Source organism: Bos taurus, chromosome 9 (genome assembly GCF_002263795.3).
Source record: "Bos taurus isolate L1 Dominette 01449 registration number 42190680 breed Hereford chromosome 9, ARS-UCD2.0, whole genome shotgun sequence".
NCBI classification, from domain to species: Eukaryota; Metazoa; Chordata; class Mammalia; order Artiodactyla; family Bovidae; genus Bos; species Bos taurus.
In genome coordinates, this window is record NC_037336.1 from 103492767 (window position 1) to 103516481 (window position 23715).

General features: G+C 45.2%; 2 protein-coding genes across 4 annotated transcripts; one reads left to right on the plus strand and one right to left on the minus strand.

The window, feature by feature from the left end:
* The first annotated feature begins 56 nt into the window (after nt 1–56).
* C9H6orf120 (chromosome 9 C6orf120 homolog) lies at nt 57–2668 on the plus strand. Its single transcript, NM_001103331.1, is given in 2 exon segments — nt 57–178; nt 318–2668. A coding segment is annotated over 1 exon segment (555 nt). The 5' UTR covers nt 57–178; nt 318–359; the 3' UTR covers nt 915–2668.
* Nucleotides 1737–22276, minus strand: PHF10 (PHD finger protein 10). 3 transcript variants are annotated; one of them, XM_024996476.2, is made up of 12 exons: nt 21799–22276; nt 18875–18981; nt 16457–16587; nt 15727–15804; nt 14733–14866; nt 14494–14643; nt 13819–13928; nt 11740–11893; nt 8066–8221; nt 3403–3511; nt 2955–3143; nt 1737–1920 (listed from the first exon to the last, which is right to left on the minus strand). In XM_024996476.2, exons 1-12 carry the CDS (start codon nt 22078–22080, stop codon nt 1835–1837), a joined length of 1686 nt encoding a protein of 561 aa, XP_024852244.2. In that variant the 5' UTR covers nt 22081–22276; the 3' UTR covers nt 1737–1834. The 3 variants fall into 3 exon arrangements, with proteins under 3 accessions (XP_024852244.2, NP_001033141.1, XP_024852245.1); NM_001038052.1 differs by having other exon boundaries at nt 15727–15810; nt 21799–21873; XM_024996477.2 differs by lacking the exon at nt 21799–22276 and adding an exon at nt 20855–21722 and having other exon boundaries at nt 15727–15810.
* Between the last annotated feature and the right edge of the window lie 1439 nt (nt 22277–23715).

Genomic DNA, 23715 nt, shown 5'->3' on the forward strand with positions numbered 1-23715 from the left:
CTCTGCCTCATTTCCGGGCGCCGGTCAAGTTCTAGCCGTCCTCACTTCCGAGCGCCGGTCAACTTCCGAGCACCGCTCTCTTCTGAACGCCTCACTTCCGGGCGCGCCTGCCTTCCGGCTCGTCCGGCGCGGACGCCCGGCCCGGAAGCTCCCGGCGCGGCGCCTGCGGGGAGAGGAGGTGAGTCCCGGGGTGGAGACCCGCCCCGCCGCCCGCGCTGTGCGGCCGCGGCGCGCTCCCCTCCTCTGCCCCTCCCGCCCCCGCGCCCCCCGCCGAGGCGGCCGGGACGCGCTCAGCGCCCCCCGTGGTCTGTCTGCAGGACGCTCGCGGATGAGCACGGCCTCCGCCTGGCGCCCCCGCCATGGCCGCTCCGTGGACGGGCGCGCTTCTGCTGCTCCTCGCGTCGCAGGCCGTCTCCTCGGCGCAGGCCTTGGACGAGGAGGAGGTGCCCGAGGGCTGGGTCCTCCTGCACGTCGTGCAGGGTCAGGTAGGAGCCGGGAACTACAGCTACCTGAGGTTAAACCACGAGGGGAAGATCGTCCTCAGGATGCGCAGCCTGCGGGGCGACGCGGACCTGTACGTGTCCGACAGCACTCTGCACCCCAGCTTCGACGAGTACGAGCTGCAGTCGGCCACGTGCGGCGCCGATGCCGTCTCCATCCCCGCGCACTTCCGGCGCCCCGTGGGCATCGGTGTCTACGGGCACCCGTCCCACCTCGAGAGCGCGTTCGAGATGAAGGTCTACTACGACGCGACGCTCGAGCCGCATCCGTTCGGTGAGACCGCCTATTCGGACGGTACTGATGCGAGTCGCAAGCACGCCTATGCCCCGGAAGACGCGTCTCAAGAAGAGGAGTCTGTGCTTTGGACGATATTAATTAGTATTTTGAAGTTGGTACTTGAGATTCTTTTTTGACTCGCTTAACATACTCTTGAGTATAATACTCGTAATCTGCGAAGCTGAGTGCACCTCGCTGTGAACCTAGCTTTACTCTGACCTGGTTGGCACTCTGGTTACCTTCTCTGGGTGGGGGATGAAAGGATAAAGCCATAGTTTCGTTACCTCAGTCACTCCAAAAGTACGCAAAGCAGCAAGCACATGTTTTAATAAAGCATCAAAACTCCTGTAAAAGGAATATGCACAATAAAATGTTTAAACCCCACTTTGATTAGTTTGTCAGGTGACTAGATTATTGCAGTGATTTAGGTTTTTACTCTAGAGACTCAAATAAATGAGTGTGTTAGCTTTAAAGAGTTACTGAAAGCAAGTCTGAAATGTAATCATTTCTCCACACTTGCCTGACCGTGAACTAAAGTCCCCTGTCTACACCCGAAGTAGAGACAGCACTTGCTGTCCAACAGGATCTCTTGGTAGGCCGGTGGTGTCCCCACATGCTGGTTAATGATGGTTCTCAACTCGGCTGCACCAGATCTCCTCAGGTTGTAATTTTATCATCTTGGGCCCCTATGGAAATTCTTTCGTTATTAAATAACTGCCCTGCTACCCATGGTAGACCAGAAAGTACAGATTAGGAAAATTTCATGAAAATAATAGCAACTTTTAGGTTAATGGAATAATAGTTATGTATCTCTAATTAAGCTGCATAATGTTACCACTGAATTTCTGGAGAGAGCGAAAGTACTAAGAAATAAAGACTTTCTGCAAGATGGAACTATTTTTCCACTTGGTTTCCAGGGTGAGAGTGACTTATAAATAAATTTGCAGATTTTAAGCATGTAATTTCAAAATCTTTTATTAGCATAAAAATGAGAACATTGTAAATAAATTGGCACCAAATATGTCATTTAATTGCATATTACAGTATTGGGGTCAAACTATCCCTCTTTGCTGTTTTTCCCCCTTCTGCCCACTTTCCTGGGTGTTGGGGGTGCTCGCTGACAACAGTCACAAATCCAGCGACCTAGGAGAAAAATTGTTAGTTAATACAGGATGAGACTTAACTTTTTAGGACTGAGTTTTAAAACCATTTAGCTCTCCTCCCTTCGCTAAGGCTACTGATAATCCTCACTGGATTTCTGGTGGCACTGGCACGAACTTCCCTTAAGGTCAGTGTCATACATGCCCTGTGAAATGCACAAGGGGAGGGATGGGGTCATGGAGGAGTTAAATGATGATAGGCCCCTTGAAGAAATTATAATCCTTTCTGAAATCAAATACTACCATACTTTAAAAATTCAATCATACAAATCCTTATATAAAACCTATTAACTGACTTTGGCTTATTTTTATGCATCTCAGCATCTCCTCAAGTCCTGGTGTACTATGCTCACATAGCACTTTAAAATGTATCAAGTATTTGATAGCATTATGATAAAACTATACAACATATTTGACCTGAATTAGTATAGAACTCTAAATAATTTAAGTTGCTTACATCTCAATTCCCAGGAAACCTAGGCATATATTTTATAAAGTATCAGACAGTGTTAACTATGCAAATCAGTTCTAAAATTACACAATTATGTGTATAATGTTTTAGTCTAATTACTGTGATTTATTCTTTGATTCTGTGTTCATTCTGAAGTTATCTGGAATTGTTATGTTTCCTCAATTTACAAAAATCTGGTTTAGTATGTATAAAGGCATATAAGTCATTTTGTTAAATTTCTAAATGACATATAAAAATAAAACCAAGGCTTTGAAACAAATCGATGCTACTGCCTTAGCTATGTCAGTACAACAACACTAGCTCATCTGCATACACTGAGCTCTACTTCAAAACTCACAGGCAGTCTGCTGCCTCCCTTGTCCTTAGGCAGCTTGTCTAGAGATGAAAAACAGGCGCACACGACCATAGCTTTGGTCACTTCTAGTGAATGGAAGGGTCTCCAGGCCCTTCATGTCATCATGGTATTTATGCAGCCTCCGAAAAAAACCAAGTGCTGGAAGAGTCCCTTCACTCAAAGATAATGTTCCTTCTTTTTCAATCTTTACCTGATGGGATAGCACCAAGGCCCACACAAAAAGTATGATAACCTCTGTCACACACATCACAGAACATCATTTCTTCTTCGTGGTGGGGTTGTCCACATATAATGCAAGTCTTACACTCCATACACTGCCATGGGTAGGTCTTAATCATAGAAACAAGCTCCATGGTCATATCCAGGCAAGAAGGATGGCCTAAACCAAAACCAGTATTAGTTTTATTTCACACGAGAATTTTTACTTAATATGGCATAGTAAAATGCTAGTTTGCTTGAACTTCTCAAGAATGGCTACAACGTTTTAACTGCCGAAGAGAAATGGAAACACAATGTAGAAGAAAAGACAGGGACGTTTTATGAATCTGATGACTCTGGGTCAAGCCTAGCTGACTACTGAGAATGCTAGTTTTCAAAGCAACAATCAGCTTAAAGTGTGAAGCCGTGTCAGTACTTACCACTGTTGTCACACTGGGAGCAGTGCACAAGCGGCTCAGCCTTCCCTCTCCTGCTGGACTCCTTACCCTTCAGACAAATCCCACACAGAGCATTTGGAATGACCTTTGGCTGGAAGGGTAGAAGAGGGCTATAAATTCATGCCAGAAGAACCTACTATGGGTTCAAAAGGAATTATTACTGTATTGCCTTATTTTACTTCCAGTAACTTGTTAATGAGGACCTAACTTGCTAACAAGGACCTTGAAAGAGAGAACCTGACACCAGTCTGCCTTCAACATACAATGGCCTACCAACTAAAGCCTTAGGCTTCATGTTTAAATTTTGTCCACGCATGATCTCATGAGGATTAGATATATCATTCCACACTCCCTACATACCAGTAAGATCTGTACAATGACCTGGAGGGAAGACTAATACAGTGTCAACCTGCAGTGTTAACTGAAAGAAAACTGCAAGTACCAAGAGACTACTACAGGGGACTTAGGCTTAATCCCAAACAGATGACTCCATTGTAAGCAGTTTATATGCTGATTCTGTTTAAAAGCTGATGTTCTCCAAAGTCGTGAGACTACTTCTATAAAATCTAAGTTACAAAATCAATTTTTTAACATTGTTAACTAAAAGAGGTTTCAAGCATACACTGTTGTGTGCAGAAAGGTTTGTGGGAAGCTGAGTTGTGTAACTTGTTCCCTCTGCATATCCCATACATTAACAGAGGAGCCGACACTTAAGAGAAAAAGTATCCACTATAACTAATAAAACGTAAAAAAGAAGTAGTTCTCAGATGTGCAAAAGATAAAATGATCACTTAAAAAATATGCAGACACCCCCTATATTTCAAGTACCATTCATTTTTCAGATGAAAAACAATCCAATGAAGGCATTTGGGCTTTAAAAAAAACACTTGGCGAAACATGGGAAAGAACAAAGAAGGTTCCTAAGCCTAAAATTCGGAGGGGAGGGGAGGGGAGGGGAACAACATCACAGCCTTGACCATGATAGCGCGATGCTCACTTATGACCTGAACACGGAGCAGTGGCGGGAGAGAGCACAAGCAGGGGCCAAGCAGGAAATGCAATGGGGCGAGGGCACGTTCACTCACTCACTCACTTATATAAAAACCGGGAGAAAAAGTATGAAATGAAATGGGGCCGAGGGCATGTTCACTCACTCACTCACTTATATAAAAACTGGGAGAAAAAGTATGAAATGAAACGGGGCTGAGGGCATGTTCACTCACTCACTCACTTATATAAAAACTGGGAGAAAAAGTATTTTAAGTAGAAACATTGTGTCTGTTTTATTATAACCCAAACAACATCTTATATTTCCATTCCCTAAGTTACTGAACCAAGGAGGATCCTAAGCAGAGTTCCAATTTTGCATACTGTTACTCCAGCTTTGAAATGTCTCGCTGCCACCTTCAAAACCTGTACAGCCTAAACAATATGTTCTTAATTCTTTAGGTTTCTTTTTTCATTTTAATTATCTTTCTTTACAAAAGATGACAGAGGCATTCAAAAATAATTTTTGGCTTATTTATTTAAAAAAAAGTCAACCTTATACATAAATATAATAAAAACAATAACTCTACAAACAATCACAAACGTCTCTACAAAATAATAAATATCATGGAAGTTAAAACATACATATAAAACGTTACTGTTAACTACTCTATATCTCCTGTGTATCTTTATACCCTGCTCCCCAACAAAAGGATAGTGTCACATGCTCAAACCTCCTAAGTCTTGCAGTGTAGTTACCTCTGCTGTAACTGCTACATTCTACCCATAAGGTTCTCACTGTGTTTTCTTACACCTAAATAAAAAATAGCTAGGAAGTGCACTTCTATGATCCAAATTCTGGTGCAGTTATGATGAAATCTGTAACTGCTATAATATACAGCAGAAATCTACCTCTCAATCCACCAAAATAAGAAATATCTTTTGGTTACGGTACCTGCACTAAATGTATAAGAACTGTATAAGATACAGTTCAAGTTAGATACTGGCATACTAAGTACTTTAATATTTTTTCAGTAAAGTCAAGGAAGTAACCACACAATATTAAAGTCTAAATCGAGAACTCCTCATAGGAGATCCTTTACACAAATCAAAAGGAGTAAAACACAAAGCTAGTCATTCATATTCTAGAGCAGTTCAAGTTCTACAATCATTAAAATATACATTGGACACCTACAATAAAAGGACACCAAGAAAATTCTAGGTTTAGTTCTAAGCTTAAAATCATAATGTTCTGTTAAACCTCTTAAAGTTTTTCTTACCCAATAGTCTTCATCTTGATGAAAAGAGGGAGAGAGGGGTGGAGACGGAGGGAGGCAGACAGAGACAGAGACAGAGCTCTGCAGCACGTTTATCAGGGGCCACAGCCCAGTATGAAAACATACTCTGTTCACTCAAGCGCCCAGAGCGCTCTCAGAAGCCACACTGCTCACATCCAGGACTGTACACGTCTAGTGTCTCAAGGTTTGCGGAGGTGATGCAAGAGGAAGGGGCCAGCATGTGGAACTCCCTGAAGGTTAATGAACGGAACCTCACGTATGTCTGACAGAGACAGTCCTACTCCGTAACAGCAACAACATCAAAGTTTCACTATTGACAAGAAAATTAAAAATATTCTGCCTAAGAGTTCTCAGCATCTCATATAAAAGGTTCGTGATACACAATTTTCCTCCTTGAACACAATCAAAGATAGACTTTCATGACAGCACTAATACAGTATAGATTTTAATTATATACTAATAACACAGGCCTGAATCCTAACAATTATGCTTTAATTTCAGGTTAATGTAACCTAAACAATACTGTCCTACAAATTAAAGGCAAGCACTAGTGAATACTATTAAGCAAGACATCAGATACATTATAATTTTTCTTAACTTCTGCATTTTAAAACACATTTATATGTATGACCTTCAGCTTGAAGTACCCTAATAATTAGGCACGTCTTGGCTTATTAATACTTTTCGTAGAGAGGTTAACTTTTAATAAACATGTTCACATTAATGTATGAAGTCTAGATACTGGCTGTTCCAAACTGTGAAATACCTGAAACATCTGTAGTTACTAAAAGCGTTCACAGAAGATTATAAAATGCTCATTCCGCATATCCAACTTCCTTGAGTACTATCAATTTAGGTTCATCTATGTGATTTCTTCTGTCTTAAATCAATGATAGTCCTGAACAGTTCTTCATTTTCAACCTCTATTAGAATGTCTATTTTAATCTTCTTCCCTGTTTAGCCCATGACTAAGCCAGGCCCACTGTCTGCAAGCCCCCCTGGCGCTGACGGTGCGCTCTGGGCCGCAGCTCCCACTCCCAGCTCCTCACAGGCCAGAAGCACACTGCGCAGCACACACAGCAGCTAACTTTCCAGAATTTAATCTTTGGAGTTCATCTGCTTTCAGTTATCAAGCATTAATTTAAATCTTTCATAGATAAGCTCTATATGTAAAAACAAGAACAAAATCACATGGTTGCAGCCCACTGCACCGTCCTTGCTGAATGGAGCTGGGCTGAAAAAATATGCACTTGAAAGCTGATGATTTACTACAGAATACACTAACTTGTTAAGCTGCTTTCTTACTGTAGGAAAAGGAGGCCACGGACTCTAAGGAGGGCTCTGCTTAGGCTGAGGGGACACTGGTCAACACCCTGGAACCTGTGCCTCCGGACAACACTCCACAACCCTAGCCTGACATACACAAGTGTTCAGCAACTCTGCTCAGCACAACTTTTTGATCATCTTACTCTAAAATGCTCCTTCAAAACACCTTCATAATCCCATAAAAAGCAGAGTGATACATACCAGACTAAAAACTGTGTATTTTACTATTACCATTCAAAACATAAACTTGCAGCTAATTCTACTCCTTTTACGATCATCTTAAATCCCCACATATGAATGAGGCTCCTCACCTCTCACCCAACCCTCTGAAGGAGAAGGGGCAGATAGCAGAAAGAAACACTAGAAATAATACTATTGCTGATAGCATGCTACCTGACCGAGAAGAACCCGATAAGAAAGTTAGGAAGTGATAGCTAAGCCAAATCACCTTGCCAGATAATGTGTAAATCCTCATCACAGAATTGCACAGGGTACTCACCAAGGTGAGGCTACAAAATTACATTTTACTACTTTCCATTGCAGAGTTAGCTGAATTTGGCAAATGGATCAAATAATTCTCAGACTGAATCCAGATCGCTGTTAATGAAAGGCACCACAGAAATACAACTTTTCTAGGAGGACTTCCTCCCTACTGCACTGCTCAGCGTTGCTAAATACCAGGAAGCTTTCCGTTGCAGACAACGACGGTTTTTACACTGAGGAAACAAAGCATTAAGCTCTGCCTATTAGATCACTTTTCAAAGACTCATACTTGCCTGGTTAGTACGTAAAAAAAGATTCTCTTATCAGTTTTACATATACAGAAAACAGACGCTAACCCATAGCCAAAGTGACAGGAAAGCCACCAGGAAACTAAAGCAAGAAGGAGGAGGCTGACGGAGGGCACACACCACAGGAGAACAGCTAGTGAAGTGCAGCAGCAGGAGCTCCACAACTTTGAAATTCAAAGTTAAAATATTTCGGGGAGAGAGGCTGGTCAGAAGGAAGCTGAGTCAGGGGCTTTTCTCTTCTACCTTGTGCCCGGGAACTGCCTTGGACAGTGCAGAGCGCTTGGGGGCGTCTTTTCGTGGAGCGGCAGCCTTGTCCCTGGGCCTCTGTCTTCCTGGCAAAGGCTCCTCCTGGCCTTCGGGAAGGCCTTCCCCCTCGGACACGTTGCCAGAGGAGCTGTCCTGCAAGTCAAAGGCACAAACACAGTCCCTCGGAATTCATGCAGATTTGAGTCTGAATTCTGAAAACTACAGAAAACATCCAGGAAAAGTCTTAAAGTTCCATCGATTTCAAAATAAAAAGATAATTCCGATCTAAGAAAACATTTCCAGCAGAGAATAAAATAAGTTAAGAATCACTTCTCCATCTTATAAACACATTATAGCTAATTCCATTTATATCAGCTAGTACCTTAACTGACTTTGTTTTCTGACTGAATTTGACAAGAACAGAACTATTATTTCAGTTATTAGTACACCACACAGCTTCAACACCATTTTACCATGTCACAAGGGAGCATACTTTTTTCATACAAAAATATTCTTTCAAAAAACTGCTTGAAATAAGTGTGGGCATTTTTACTAAGTAATAAAGATCATTAAAGAAGTTCAAGCCCAGAATCGTGTCTTCATAATATTAAACTACGCAAAGCCAATTATCGTCAAGTATTTACAACCGTATCAGACATATTAGGTTGGTACAAAAGCAACTGAATCACTGAAATTTGCCTTTGATGTTGGAACACATTCTTAAATGTGGTTATGTTACACATCATTTTAATGTTCACCACTTTATGTTTTTGCTAATGACACTACTTACTGTTTGTTTTATATTTATTCTAGGCTATAAAATAAATACAAGTATTTTAGACTATGGGTTTCCCTGATGGCTCAAACAGTAAATCATCATCTCCTGCAATGCAGGAGACCTGGGTTTGATCCCTGGGTTAGGAAGATCCCCTGGAGAAGGGCATGGAAATCCACTCTAGTTCTCGTGCCTGGAGTATCCCATGGAGGGAGGAGCCTGCACAGCTATAGTTCATGGGGTTGCAAAGAGTTGGACACAACTGATCAACTAACACTTAAGACTATGGAAATAATCTTAGACAAAAACCAAACTCGAGTGATTTTCTTATTTGAGTTCAAAATGGGTCGTAAAGCAGAGGAGAAAACTCATAACATCAACAACGGTTTGGCCCAGGAACTGCTAAGAAACATACACTGCAGCGGTGGCTCAAGAAGTTCTGCAAAGGAGACGAGAGCTCTGAAGATGAGTGTGGCGGCCAGCCACAGGAAGCGACACCAACCAACCGAGAGACATCATTGAAGCCGATCCTCTCACATAGTTTTAACTACACAAGAAGTTGCCAAAGAACACAACGTCGACCATTCTACCATCACCTGGCATTTGAAGCAAATTCAGTTCAGTTCAGTTGCTCAGTCTTGTCCGACTCTTTTTGACTGCAGTACGCCAGGCCTCCCTGTCCATCACCAACTCCTGGAACTTGCTCAAACTCAAGTCCATTGAGTCAGTGATACCATCCAACCATCTCATCCTCTGTCGTCCCCTTCTCCTCCTGCCTTCAATCTTTCCCAGCTTCAGGGTCTTTTCCAATGAGTCAGTTCTTCACATCAGGTGGCCAAAGTATTGGAGTTTCAGCTTCAGCATCAGTCCTTCCAATGAACATTCAGGATTTCCTTTAGGATGGACTGGTTTCATCTCCTTGCTGTCCAAGGGACTCTCAAAAGTCTTCTCCAACACCACAGTTCAAAAGCATCAATTCTTTGGTGCTCAGGCTTTTTTTATGGTCCAACTTTCACACCCATAAAGATGAACCAAGTTGGAAAGGTGAAAAACCTTGATAAGTGGGTGCCTCACGAGCTGACCCAAAATAAAAAAAGCACCGTTTTAACGTGGTCTTCTCTTATTCTATGCATCAACAATGAACCATTTCTCGATCGGATTGTGATGTGCCACACAAAGTGGATTTTGTACAACAAACAGCGACAACCAGCTAAGTGGCTTGACCAAGAAGCTCCAAAGCACTTCCCAAAGCCAAAGTTGTATCAAAAAGGTCACGGTCACTGTTTGGTGGTCTGCTGCTAGTCTAATCCACTACAGCTTTCTGAACCCCAGCGAAACCATTACATCTGAGAAGCACACTCAGCAAATAGATGAGACGCAGTCAAACTGCAGCACCTGCAGCCGGCACAGTCAGCAGAAAGGCCTGGCTCTCCTCCTTGGCACGCCCGGCCACTCGCCACACAGCCGACACTTCAAGGCCCGGCTCTCCTCCACGACACGTCCGGCCACTCGCCACACAACCGACACTTCGCAAGCGGGCCTCATCTGTCATATTCACCTGACCTCTCCCCAGCCAACTACCACTTCTTCAAGCATCTTGACAACTTTTTGCAGGGAAAACCCTTCCACAAGCAGCAGGAGGCAGAAAAGGCTTTCCAAGAGTTCATTGAATCCTGGAGCATGGATTTTTACACTAGAGAAATAAACTTATTTCCTGTTGATAAGAATGTGCTGCTTGTAATGGTTCCTAATTTGATTAATAAAGATGTGTCTGAGTCTACTCATAATGACTTAAAATTCATGGTCCAAAATTGCAATTACGTTTGCACCAACCTTAGGAGTTCAATAATAATCTATTTCCTCATTTTTTTATTTAAAATTTCTAATTAGAATAAAAATGTCACACTCCTCTAAATTATGAAAATCAAAAAAGATTAGGTTACCCTAAACCACCAGACAGACATTGAGACGACTCCTAGGAGCACGAGGCACCTCATTTTCTCTAGTGATGTGTTTCGTATAGGTGCCCAGATTCACACACACACTCCCACCTACACATGCACCCTCGTCCTTTAAACGCAAAACTGAACAATGTTGCGTGTGTTTTAATATTTTTAAGTATTATGCGCATTTTATCACAGTGTTCTTTGAAGCGCATTTCTACCATGTAAACATATCGCCCATTGTGGACATCAGATTTACTTCTAATTTTCGCTATATTACATATTGTTAACACTCCAATGGGCATCTTTTTCCTAAATAAATTTTGCTACCCTCTCATCAGGTTCTTTGGATAAATTCTATTAGTGTATTTGCCAAGTCAAATTCCGTGGAAGTTAAAAAACTTGCTATGTACTATGAAAATGCTTTCCCAGTAAAGTTTTTCCCAGAAAAAAACTGGATTAACTGACACTCTCACTAGCAGCAAAGGAGAATGTCAACCTCATCGCCCCCTCATCACAGCACAGTATCTGAAAAGCATCTTTCTTTATGCAACATGTAACATTAAGTGCGTCTTAGATGCTATTAGTGACAATGAAATGTAGTACCCATGTAACGCCAGCACAACCCCAGGCTCCGGCTGCCTACAATGGCAAGCGTAAAATGGCCACTGCTGATGATGCCGTCACTGCTGGTGATGCTGTGCTGATAAAACCCACCCTATACCACTGTCTTCTTTGTTCTCTTCAGCTCCACAGAGCACACCAGCGTCCCCACAGTCCTGCAACAGCATTCTGCTATTAAAAACATCATGCAGGACAACCTAACGCACAACATGTTGGTAACCGTAACATTTCCCTAGAAGAGGCCAAAGACTATGGATTACACTCCAGGGAAGAATCAGCAAAATTCAAAGGGAGAGGAGACACCTCCTACTGAAGGTAAATGCTCTCACCGAAGTGCCTTTGCTTTTCCCTTTCTCATCACCTCGACCGTCTTCGGCATCATCTGAGTCACCATCGCTCTCAAGAGCGGGGAGCTCAGGGTCGAGGGGGGGCTCGTAAAGCGCTGTGTTTAATGGTAAATAACGCAGCTCATCCGGCGAGTACCTAGGGTTCAGAGAGAAGGTTTTCAGTTTTCCTCTATTATTAAATACAAATGTACTAATTCTGAACTACAATAATAGCCTTAATATTAACCCCAAATACTTTTGAAAATGATTAGAGGCAATAAATAATTTTTTCACTTTGGTGCTCAAATAGGGACATGTAACCAATAAAAAGCCTAAACGTTTTTTCACCTAACAGTGTAAAATATACATTTCATTCTTATTATCAAAAGATAAATGTCTCTCTGCTTTACCCTCAACACCCCCTTCAAAGAAATGTCAGTAGTGATGGATGAAACTGTGGCCACACACAACTGGGCACAAAATCCAGCTGCCTGACCCCCTCGCCTCCACCGTCCTGAGTCGTCACTGCCTGAGCCTCTCGCCTTCACACGTAAAGCAGGTACGACAGCAAGTCCATCGCACAGAGCAGACGTGAGCATCAAATAAACTGGCACAGGGCAGTCGCAGCAGGAGGGCACAGACACTGTTTCAGAAACACAGTTTCCAGGAACACAGTATTTAAAACCAACTTGTGAAGCAGGTGTTCTAACCGTGATCACCTCTTCCCTCTAAAACTAGGGACCGGCGACCCCCAACCCCAGGCAGCCGGCACGTGGCCTGCTGATCACGTCCACGGTGCCGCCCCAGGACGCACCACAGCTCCGTCCTGTGTCCTCAGCCGGGAGTGGACACGGATGAGCATCCTCGTCAACCAGGACATCACTCCAGAAAGCAACGAGCGGGGCCACACAGGCCCATCACCCAATAATCTGCTTCGTCCAAAATGAGAAACGTTAAATCTGCTGACACGCTGCTGCAGAGCAGCAGCCAATTCTGACTCCATATTGAACTGTTTCTTTGACTAGCTTTTCGTTCCTTTCGTTATTATCATCAAACAGAATGGCCTGTCTCAGAGGACCCTACCCCTCTACATGACAAAAAGTGCCTTTATTCAGAACGCGGGGTCCACCCACAGAGGGCAGGAGGGAAGAAATTAACACATCCCCTGCCTGAGACTTGACATTCTAGGAGATGTTTGCAAGATTAATTAATGGTCTTTTTTACTTTGCTTCCTCACCTCCCTCCATCTCTGATGTATAAAAGAACTTGGCATGCAGACCCTAGAAGACGTAGCCTGCCATCCACTCGGTCAGCCAGCTCCCCAAATAAAGTCTCTTCCCTGCCTCAACCCCTTGTCTCTCAGATTCACCGGCCGTCCGTGTGGTGAGCTGAGTAAGCTTGGACTCTATATAACACCATGATTTAAGTCTGACTTTCAAAAGTATGATACTGTGGTCTATTTTAAATACTACTATCTAAAGAATATTCTCTCTCCTAAAAACGTAAGAGGACTCAGGAGGCAAAGGCTGAGACTGACAAAAGTAGCTGGTTCCATCCAGGTCGGGAAGAAGAGACCCGCGTCACCCTCACGGCCAGAGCGGAAACAGCAGCCAGGCCCGGGCAGCACGAGCTCCGGGCCGCCGCCCTCCTCCCCGCGGGCCACGCCCGCCTCTCCAACTCCCCCTGCTTCTGTGACCACAGACTCCAGGGCTGCCGGGGGGCGCTTGGGGGAGAGTCAGGGCATCTCCAGCCAGCGCTGCCGGCCCAGACCACGCCCTCAGGACGGACCATGCTCTCAGGACGCCCTCGGGACAGCGGTCTGCAGCTCCCCCTGGTTTGCATCCACGGAAGCGCGGACAGGTGAGCAGGGAGGCAGCATCCCAGGCTTTAGCAGCAAACGCTCAAGTTCAGTGAGAGCATTCTTCACCACAGAACGGAAGAAGACAGAAAACACTGACGCAAATCTTGTACCTTTTACAGTGATGCTTACAGAGCCAAACACTTCTAGGAGACAAACACAAGGCTTTGAAGTCTCTCACCAACACCAGTACTAACAACAACAACAAAAACCCCACCATGTACCTTTTGTAATATTCCTGGAACTGTCCGGGGATGAGGGCCACCGGGTAAGAACTGACCTTGGTTCGCTCCGTTGGTAGCACTTTGTACTTCCCTTGAGGCACCTGGATAACCTGAATTAACACAAAGAGAAATACAAACCTGGTTCCATGCACAGAATTAAAGACTTTAGGAAAACAGTGCCCTCCTGCCCTTAAAAAGGTGAGAGACATTAGGAGCTGCGGCCCAGGGAACAGCGGCGTTTCTAGAGCTACAGGCGCACGTGCTGACTGTTCACCGTGGCCACTAAGGAAAGGCAGTGTCTCTGCTCACCACGTACGGGCTACTTAAGAAACCTTTGGAGCTCAGCTGCCTCGTCTGTGAAACGGAAACAGTACCAGTTTCACCTCCCGTAGTGAGGGTGAGAAGTGCATGAGCTACTGTGGAAACCTGTTCCGTCCACCCCAGCACGCAGGAAGCTATTCAGCTACCAGACCCCTTTAGCAGCATGTCCACCACAAAGCAAGGAACACATCACACACACAGATGAGAAGCAAACACCAGGCACACTGAGACGACAGCCTCGCTTCAGGGAGAAGAGGACACACTGCTGGTACAGAACACTGCGACAGAGGCACTGAACAGCCCACGGCCACCAGCGACTGAAGTTCAGGGGCTAGTAAACATTAGCGATCCTACGTGTGTCTGTAAGTCAAAATAAGCTCTCCTCTCTTCCATTCGCTCCCGGTTTAAGTTGCTGTTAAATTCAGCTGCTTTTTTCGCAGCTTTCTTAATGTACTCAGGCACTTTGCTGGCTTCAACTTTCTGAGTATTCTGTTGTTGCATTTGCTGAAATAAAAATATTACAGTTGGAAGTCACATCTAACCTTATAAAATGTGATTTCCCAAACCAAAATCCTGGTTACCTCGATACTTACAGAATACTCTTTATAGTGATCTGTAATTCGTTGGCGTTCTTTTTCCTGTAGAATAACAGAATATTCAGCATGTTTGGCTGGATATTCTTTTATCATTAAATCAATTACTTCATCACTGCGCAATGCTGTTAAACCTATTTCAGACAAGAAAAAGTAAAGAAGCTCTTTTAAGGCTAACTGAACATACTGATTTTCAAGACTGACTTTCCTTCAAGCTACTCAACATAAAAGCAGCTTTCCAATATTCAAAGCAAAATACGTTAATACACTCAAAAATAAGAAAAAATAATACTCACAATATAAAATCAAACAGTTATAAAGAAAGATTATCAAAGTTGCAATGGCAAAGAAATCAATTTTTTAACCAAACTTTTTTAAGACTCCATGTACTATATACAAACATATATCCTTTTACTAGAAACAACGGCTAAATAATAACGCACACTAACCACTGGCAATTAACACAGGGTATCAGGTAAGAAAAACACAGACTTTATCAATATACTTCCATTGTTAGCCTTCAAATTTGATTTACTAGAAATATTATAGAACCAATTCAAATTTCACCAAAAGCATCAGCACACATGTGGGTCATACGAACAATTTTTTAAACTCATAGTATGAGATTATACCAATTGTTGAGATGAACTCCTGTGGTTTTATATTAAAAAGCTGTACTAATATATTTATGAAAGAAAAAGTACAAATAAAGCACAGAGACAATTACACATAACTAAAAACTGAGTTTTTTAAGTATTTAACTAATACTTTTAAAAAGTACTTTACAAATTTTGGACATAAAACATACACACACTTTGATGACTATATGAAAGTTATTAGGAAATGATAGTCTCTTTTGTATTTTAACAAGAATCAAAACTGAAGTTAACAATTTAGCATCTAAATAATTCAGTCTATTTATTATTAGTTTTGGTTAAGTGTTTAGGGGAAGAAGACAATACTCGTCCGGCGCTGCTTCGCAAGCGCTCACTACCTAGAGTGCACTGCGTCTCTGTGATGACGTTTAGCTCTCTCAGGTACAATTTCTCCTTATGAGACAAATCTCGTCGCTCTAAATCTCCAAAAAAAAAGAACAAAAGACTGTTACAAAAAGTCTTTTGCATTTGTAACATTATGCATTTATAAAACTTTTAAAAGCTTAAAAAACTTAGAAAAAAAAAATTTTAAGTTAAAATCTTCATGGATTTTAAAAGTACCTCCTGTTCATATTCCAAATATTATTAAAAGAACACACAAAACAATCTTACAAATCAAAAAAATGAAAGTTAAAATAAAACTGAGAACAGAATAATCCAAAGCAAGAAGGTAAGACAAATAACTATACTAAAATAGTTGATGAAATATCGCCTTTCTCAAGTTCAGGTACAGCTTAAGTAGCTACTCCATTCCTAAGGACAAGGAGCAACAGTCAAGAATCAAAACCCCTCATTCATTAATGTGGTTACAAATTGATTTTTCCTTGCAATTTTTTTCCAGGAAATTCACCTTCCTCGTTTTGCTTGTAAATATGTTTATCAGGCATAAGAATGAATTGATAGTAAAGAGGGAAGTTGAACGAGAGCTGTAAATAAAATCAGCCAGCAGCAGAATATAAAATATGATATAATCTATACTCAAATACTCAGAACTTGACAACCCATCAAAAACAATTACTATTAGTTAAAAGTTAGATTTAATTTGTTATATAAACTGAGACTTAATACCTGGATATTTCCGTTTAAAGGAGGTCACACCCAAATATTCACTGACTTGTTCTTGAAGCATATAGTACTCTCCTGTTTCATCAGGTGGCCACTTGTACTCTATCAGATTTTCTGCGGGATAGTAGCTAAAGCTAAAGCACAGAAATATATATTATGCTTTAAATGTGGCATTTGTAAAATTTAAATCATTTTATTTTAAAGGATATTCTTTTTTAAAGATTTTTGAGATTTAAGGATTTGGAAAAACTGTTTTAATTATCTAAATTCTCAGTCAGTCTTCTATGATTCTGTATTACAAAGACGTTCCCATGATTCCATGTGCATCCAAGAAACTACAGAAGAGGAAGAGAGAAAAGAAAGACCGTCTGGAATACCAAAGCAGAAGAGCACACTGGAAGCAACACTTTCTATGTGTCACAAAGAACAGAGATCACAACTTCAGGAACACAGGCGACATTTTTAGCTTTTGCAAATCAGGGTAGTGATACCAGTTCTGAATTCTTTCTTGTGGGCCTAGCCCTCAGAGCCACGATTTCATGCACCCAAAGTGTAAAGTAATCAACTCCTGTTTTCCATCTCCTCTTCAATGAGTCACAAACACTGACAAAGCAAAACTCTAAAATCCTATTTCTCAATAAACTAAACTATAAACCACAGACTCCACATACCCAGGAGCAAATCATGGACCGAGTTTGATGGTGCCAGTGCACTGCAGATCAGTCCCAACCCTGAAGAGCAAAGACTACAGATGTCTGGACCTGTACTACTCAACCTCCAGATTTCATCAGTGGACAATATAGGCAGAATAGAGTATGATTTTATGCATCTATCCAATTAAGGCTTCCCTGGTGGCTCAGACCGTAAAGAATCTGCCTCCAGTGTGGGAGACCCGGGTTTGACCCCTGGGTCAGGAAGATCCCCTGGAGAAGGGAATGGCTGCCTACTCCAGTATTCTTGCCTGGAGAATCCAAGAATCCAATGGACAGAGGAGCCTGGTGGACTAGTGAGCAACCAACACACACACACACACACACACACAAACACAAACATCAATAAAAGACAAAAAGAGTTTTCTCACAAGTGGTCCTGGGAAATTGGACATCCAAATGGACATGTATGAAACAGAACCCTTGTCCCTGATGTTGCCTAGAAAAATGAATTGAAAAGTGGACCGGTGACCTAAACATAAGAACTAAAACGAGGAGACTCTTAGAAGAAAACATAGGGGTAAATCTTCATGAGCTCAGATTTACTAATGGATTCTAGATATGTCAGCAAAAGAAAGAGTACATAATTTGGACTTGAGCAAAACTTAAAATGTTGTGTATTAACAGAATGAAAAATCAACAGAATGGGAGAAAATATTTGCAAATCATATGTCTGATAAGAAATTAGTATCTAAAATATATAAAGAATTCCTACAACTCAACAACAAATACAATTTAAACATGGGCAGAAAACCTGAATAGACATTTCTCCAAGAATAAACTAATGGACAGGTAGTACATGAAAAGATGTTCAATCTGACTAGTCATTATGGAAATTCAAATCAAAATCACAATAGATTCCACTTCACACCTTTCAGAATGGCTATCATTAAAAATAAAATGGGAAATAAAACACACTGGTGAGGATGTGAAGAAATTAGAAACTCTATACCCTGCTGGTGGGAACATAAAACGGTGCATCCACTCTGGAGAACAGTTTGGCAGTTCCTCAGAAAGTTAAACACAGAGCTATCATATGACCCACCTACTTCACTCCTAGGTCCACACCCAAAGAAGCTGAAAACGGGGCCTCTGATCAGATATATTTATTCCCAATGTTCAAGGCAGCACTATCCACACCCCCCAAAATATGGAAGTAAGTGTCCATCAACAGATGAAAAGACAACACAGAGTATAATTCTAACAATGGAGTACAATTTAGCCTTAAAGAAGGAAATTCTAACACAAGCTACAACCTGGATGAACTTTGAAGAAATTATGCTAACCAAAATAAACCAGACACAAAAAGACAAACATTGTATGATTCCACCTACGTGAGGTACCTAGAATAGGCTAACTCATAACGACAGAAAGTAGAACGGTGGTTGCCCACGGCTGCTAAGGGGGGAAATGGGAATCTTATTATGTAAACGTTTTGGAAATGGATGGTGGTGACGGTCACACAACACTGTGAATGTAATTTATGCCACTGAATTATACATTTAAAGGTAGTTAAAATGGTGAATTTTGTGTGTATTTTACCACAATAAAATTTATTTCTTTGAATTGCATTAAGTAGCAAAAAGCGACTTTGGTGTTTTACAATCCTTAGTAATTGCCTTTGCCAGGGCTAGGGGATGGGGAGGAGAGAGCTAACACAGAGAAAAGACACACAACACAGAAAACATTAAAAACAATAAAACGGCAGTACCCAAGATCCTGGCTGGAAGTGTCGCAGCTCCTGGAGCTGTCTCCAGAGCCCATCCGCCTCCTTTTGGACGGTTGGGTCCCATCATTTGAATTATCTTCATTATCATCCTATACATTCAAAAGATGAAAAAAATAACTGGACAAAGAACAGTAAATAAGGGAAGATTATGTAATCCTCCCAAACTTGCTAAAAGGCTCAACTTGAAGGCTTCCTAAAGATTATACAAATGATAACCAGGGACAAGAATTTGGCCTTGGCAAGACCTGGAAAAAACCAAAAACTAATCTTCAATACAAATCAAAATAGAAAATTTTCAATAAACTTGTAGGTCTAAATCTACTTTTCCTTTCTTACCAAGAGGTTAAAATGCCTTCTGCTTTGAAAAAACACATCAAACTGCTGCAATACTCTGAAATTAAAATAAACATTCCTACTCTAGCTAGGATAAAAATGTATGAATCAGTTACTGTTTAACTCAACTTAGAGCTGGTTTATTCTAATTGGCTATTTCAGACACTTATATCCCTGTGAAAAGGACACAAAGGAACAAAAACAGAGGACCAATTGTTATTTTTTTCTTATATTGCAAAAATTCAGCAAAAATATACCAGAATAAGATTCATCGACCAATACAACACACACTACCTCCCCAAAAGAGGTTTAAAACTTTTTAAAGTGACATTTTCCATTATGTGACTTTACCAAGGTTGTAAGTTAGACCATCTCATTAAGGAAATGAATGATGAATCATATATCAGGAAATTAATTCAATCACGTTGTTGTCCCTAAGGCAAACATAGGGGTAAATCTATGTTTATCGGACTCTTTTGTGACCCCACAGACTACAGTCCCCCAGGTTCCTCCGTCCATGGGACTTCCCAAGCAAGAATACTGGAATGGGTTGCCACTTCCTGACCCAAGATCAAACCAGTGTCTCCTGCATTGGCAGGTGGGTTCTTTACCACTGAGCCACTGGCGAAGCCCAACCACATACTAGCCAAGGCTTAAACAAAAAAGATTAAAAACAAACAAAAAATCAAGGTAATCTAGCCTCCTAAGACAATACAATTTTGTTAAATATCATGAATCTAAGAATACAGAGGTAGTGAGTATGTCGGTCAGGCACATCAAAGCTGGACTGCCTGGAATCTTACTGGGCGCCAACTGCCCCTCACCAGCTGGTGGTTACCCTCAGTGGTGAGCCGCTCCTTACCTGTAAAACTGTGACAACAGTACTGCCTGTATTACTTGGCCAATGTAGGGATCAGAGTTAATACATGAAATAATTAGAGCAAGGTCTTGCAAACTGTTAAGTGCCCAGGAGAACTTAGCTAATATGATTGCATTGATGATCAAGTCTCAAAAGGCTCCCTGTTAGGAATTTACTCAGATCCTTTACCAAATAGCAAAAACCGTGGAATATTCTCCTTTTCAATTCTTAGCAAATAAGTATTCAGTTGAAGAGTTCTGTATACTCCTATTAAGATAAGCAACCGGGTAGGAGATGGAGAACAGCCTAAATCTACCAAATATTCTCCAAAAACTTACATTTAACAATGTCTCTCAATTGAAACATTTCAGTCAAGAAGCATTCAAGTATCATTTCTCTTCTATTTTACTTGCTTCTGAGCATTTTAAGGATTTTTATGTCCATTTGTTTAAATACCTTTCCCTTAGCTAAAAAAAAATTGTATACACTTAAAAAGTGTTAAAAAGTTAAAAATGGAAAGTCCTCAAAAAAGCTGAAAGCACAATTTCACATGTAGTGTTTGAATTTGCTATTAGGAATTCTAGGCAAATGTGTTATTCCACATAGTGAATATTAGAGAGGGATAACAGCAACATATTTCCTAACAATATGATGGAATACGATTAGAAGAATTTGCCTGCAACCTGGCTACTGACAGAGAAGCCCGGGTTTTAAGGCTTCCCACCTCTGAAGTCAGCAATGTGTATTTCAGAGTCCTGGGTGGCTCTCACCTTGGGATTAAACACATTTCTGAAGGTCAGTGGACAGGAATGTGAGCAACCTCGGGGAGACGGTGAAGGACAGGGAAGCCTGGCGCGCAGCAGTCACTGGGGTCGCAGAGTCCGACACGACTGAGCGGCTGAAGCACCGCCACAGCGGCAGGTCACAGATTCGGGCTGGCCTCCCTGGCTGGCTGGGCTCCGGCGGCACCGGCCACCCTCAGGCCCGGCCCGGGCTCCGGAAGCCCGGCCTAGAGGAGCCCCGGCGCCCGGCGCGCCCCCCGGGAGGAGGGGCCGCAGGCTCGCCGGCGCCCCCGGCCCGGCCCCACGGCCACCGACACCGCACCCCGGAGGGGCCCCATTACCGTCCAGCTTCAACCTTCCGGTTACCACTCAAATGCGGACGTTTAAAAAGTCCTTCCCTCACACACTACTCAACCAACTGAACACAACGTGGTTCACTAAACGCTCATCCTGACTCTTCACTCATCTTTGACTTTCAAACCCGAAGTCCGCCTCACTTCCCTAAAACAGCACAAACGACGAAACAAAGTCGGCCTGAAGAGAGCAGGGCGGCTTTTTGTTGATTTCGCTCTTCAAGTTCAGTTCATGAACTGGCTAACTTGTTTCCCACTTGTACACGTTGCTACTCTTTAGGAAGAGCCCGAACACTTGAGAAGGGCACTGCTCAGACGAAGGCGCTCCTCAAAGCGCGCAGGGGCCCAGACCAACGTGAGGAGAGCGCCCGCGGCGTCGGAGCAAACTTTTCTTTCTTCGGAGAGCGGGCTCCCCGGGGGGACGCGCTCAGGGGCGCCTTCGGGCGGAAACCGCCAAGAACACTCGGGACCGAGGCCGAGCGGACCCCGAGCAGCGCCAGCACGGCGCGGGTCCCGCCGCCCCTCGGGCCTCCTCACGGCCGCCCCCAGGCCCCGGCCCAGACCCGGCCCGCTCCTCACCTTCGGGGACTGCGCTCCGGGGGTGGCCGGGTCGCTGTCGCACGGCCGCGGAGACAGCGCCGTCCCGGGGCCGCCCGCCGCCGCCATCAGCCCGAGCGCCCCGCGCCGCCGCCTCCGCCGCCGTCGCCGCCTCGTCCCGGCCGCCGCCGCCGCCGCCGCCACCGCCGCCGCCGCGCGGGCCGCCCGCCGCCCGGGCCCCGCCCCCTCCGCCCGCCCGCCGCCCGGGGGCCGGCCCCTGCCTCCGCGCGCCCCGCGGCCCGCCAGCGCCGCCGCCACCGCCATGGCCGCCGCCAGTGCGCCGCCCGCCGCCGCCGCCGCCGGGGACGCCGCCCGCCGCTCGCCGCCCGCCGGGCCCGCCGCCGTGCGCGCCCGCGGGGCCCTCCGCGCCCTCGGCCGCCGCCGCCCGCTGCGCTCGCCGCCGCCGCCGCCCCCCGGCCGCCGCCCTCGGCCGCACGCAGCCCCGGCCCGCCGCCACCCCGCCTCCCGGCCGCCGCCGCAGCCCGGCGCGCTCCGCGGCCCCACCTCCCGCCGCTCCCCTCAGCCCCCAGCCCCGCCCCGGCCCGCCGCCCAGGGCGCGCTCGCCGCCGCCGCCGCCCCCTCCCCGCCGCCCCCGGCCCGGCCCCTCACACGTCAGCCCTCTCCTCCCACCGCGCCCCGCCCGGGCTCCCCGCCTCTCCCCTCCGCCGCCAGCCTGAGGGGCGCCTCCCCGCCCCTTCCTTCCTCCCAGGTGTCCGCGCCCGCGTCCCCGCGCTCGCTCCTGGGGGGCCCCGGCTCTCCCCCACCCTCCATCCCAGGTGTCCCTCCCTCTCCGGGGTCCGCGCCCCCGTGCCCTCTCTCCCTCCTGGGGGTGCCCGCCCCTCCCCCTCCGCCTTCATCCTGAGGGGCCCCTCCCCGCCCCCTCCCTCCCGGGTGTCCGCGCCCCCGTCCCCTCCATCCCAGGGACCCCTCCCCGCCCCCTCCCTCCCCGGTGTCCGCGCTCCCGTCCCCTCTCTCCCTCCTGGGGGTTCCCGCCCCTCCATCCCAGGGACCCCTCCCCGCCCCCTCCCTCCCCGGTGTCCGCGCTCCCGTCCCCTCTCTCCCTCCTGGGGTCCCCGCCCCCCCGCCTCCCCGGCGTCCGCGCCCGCGTGTCCTGACGCGGCGCTCCTCGCCGCCCTTCCCTTCCACCTCCTTCCCGAGGGGCCCGCCCCCTCGCCCCCTCGCCCCCTCGCCCCCTCGCCCCCTCGCCCCCTCGCCCCCTCGCCCTCCATGCGGGGTCCCACCCCGCCCCCTCCCTCCCGGGGTCCTCGTCGCCCCGCCCCCTCCTCCACCTTCCGGGGGGTCTCTCCGGCACCCTCTCTCTACCCGGGGGGCTGCATCGCGGGGGCCTCTGAGGGCCCCGGCTCCTCTCCTCGCGTTCCCGGTTCCCAGTTGCTGCCTGTCGTCCGCCTTTGTTCTCTGCTCGCGGCCTCGAGCTCTCCGGCGCTCGTGAACCACCTGCCAGGGAACGTGTCCTTGCCAAAGGCATCCTCAGCTTGCTTTCACTTGAAAAGTTGATCCACATCGACCTTGGTGCGTGCGGGAGTCCTCAAACAGGTGAAATTTAGGACTCTGCTGGGATGCTGCGGATGCAGAAGCTCCCACCCAGGACGTGAGATCGCATCGCAGCGGAGCATTTCGGGACCATACCGGCCTCATCGGATTCCCTCTCAGCTTTTTTCTGGCTGCGTAGCCATAGCCCTTCGTTTATCAAACATTCAGTATTGTTGTAAAGTGCTTAGGCCCGTAAAAGTCACCAAGAAACTGACTTATATTATTAATCGTGGTTCTTAGGCTTCACTTGGTCACTTTGGGACTTTACCAAAAATTAAAAGAAATAAAAAAGGTAACAGAACTTTAAAGGAACACATGAGAGACAGCTGAGATAGGATGACAATGGTG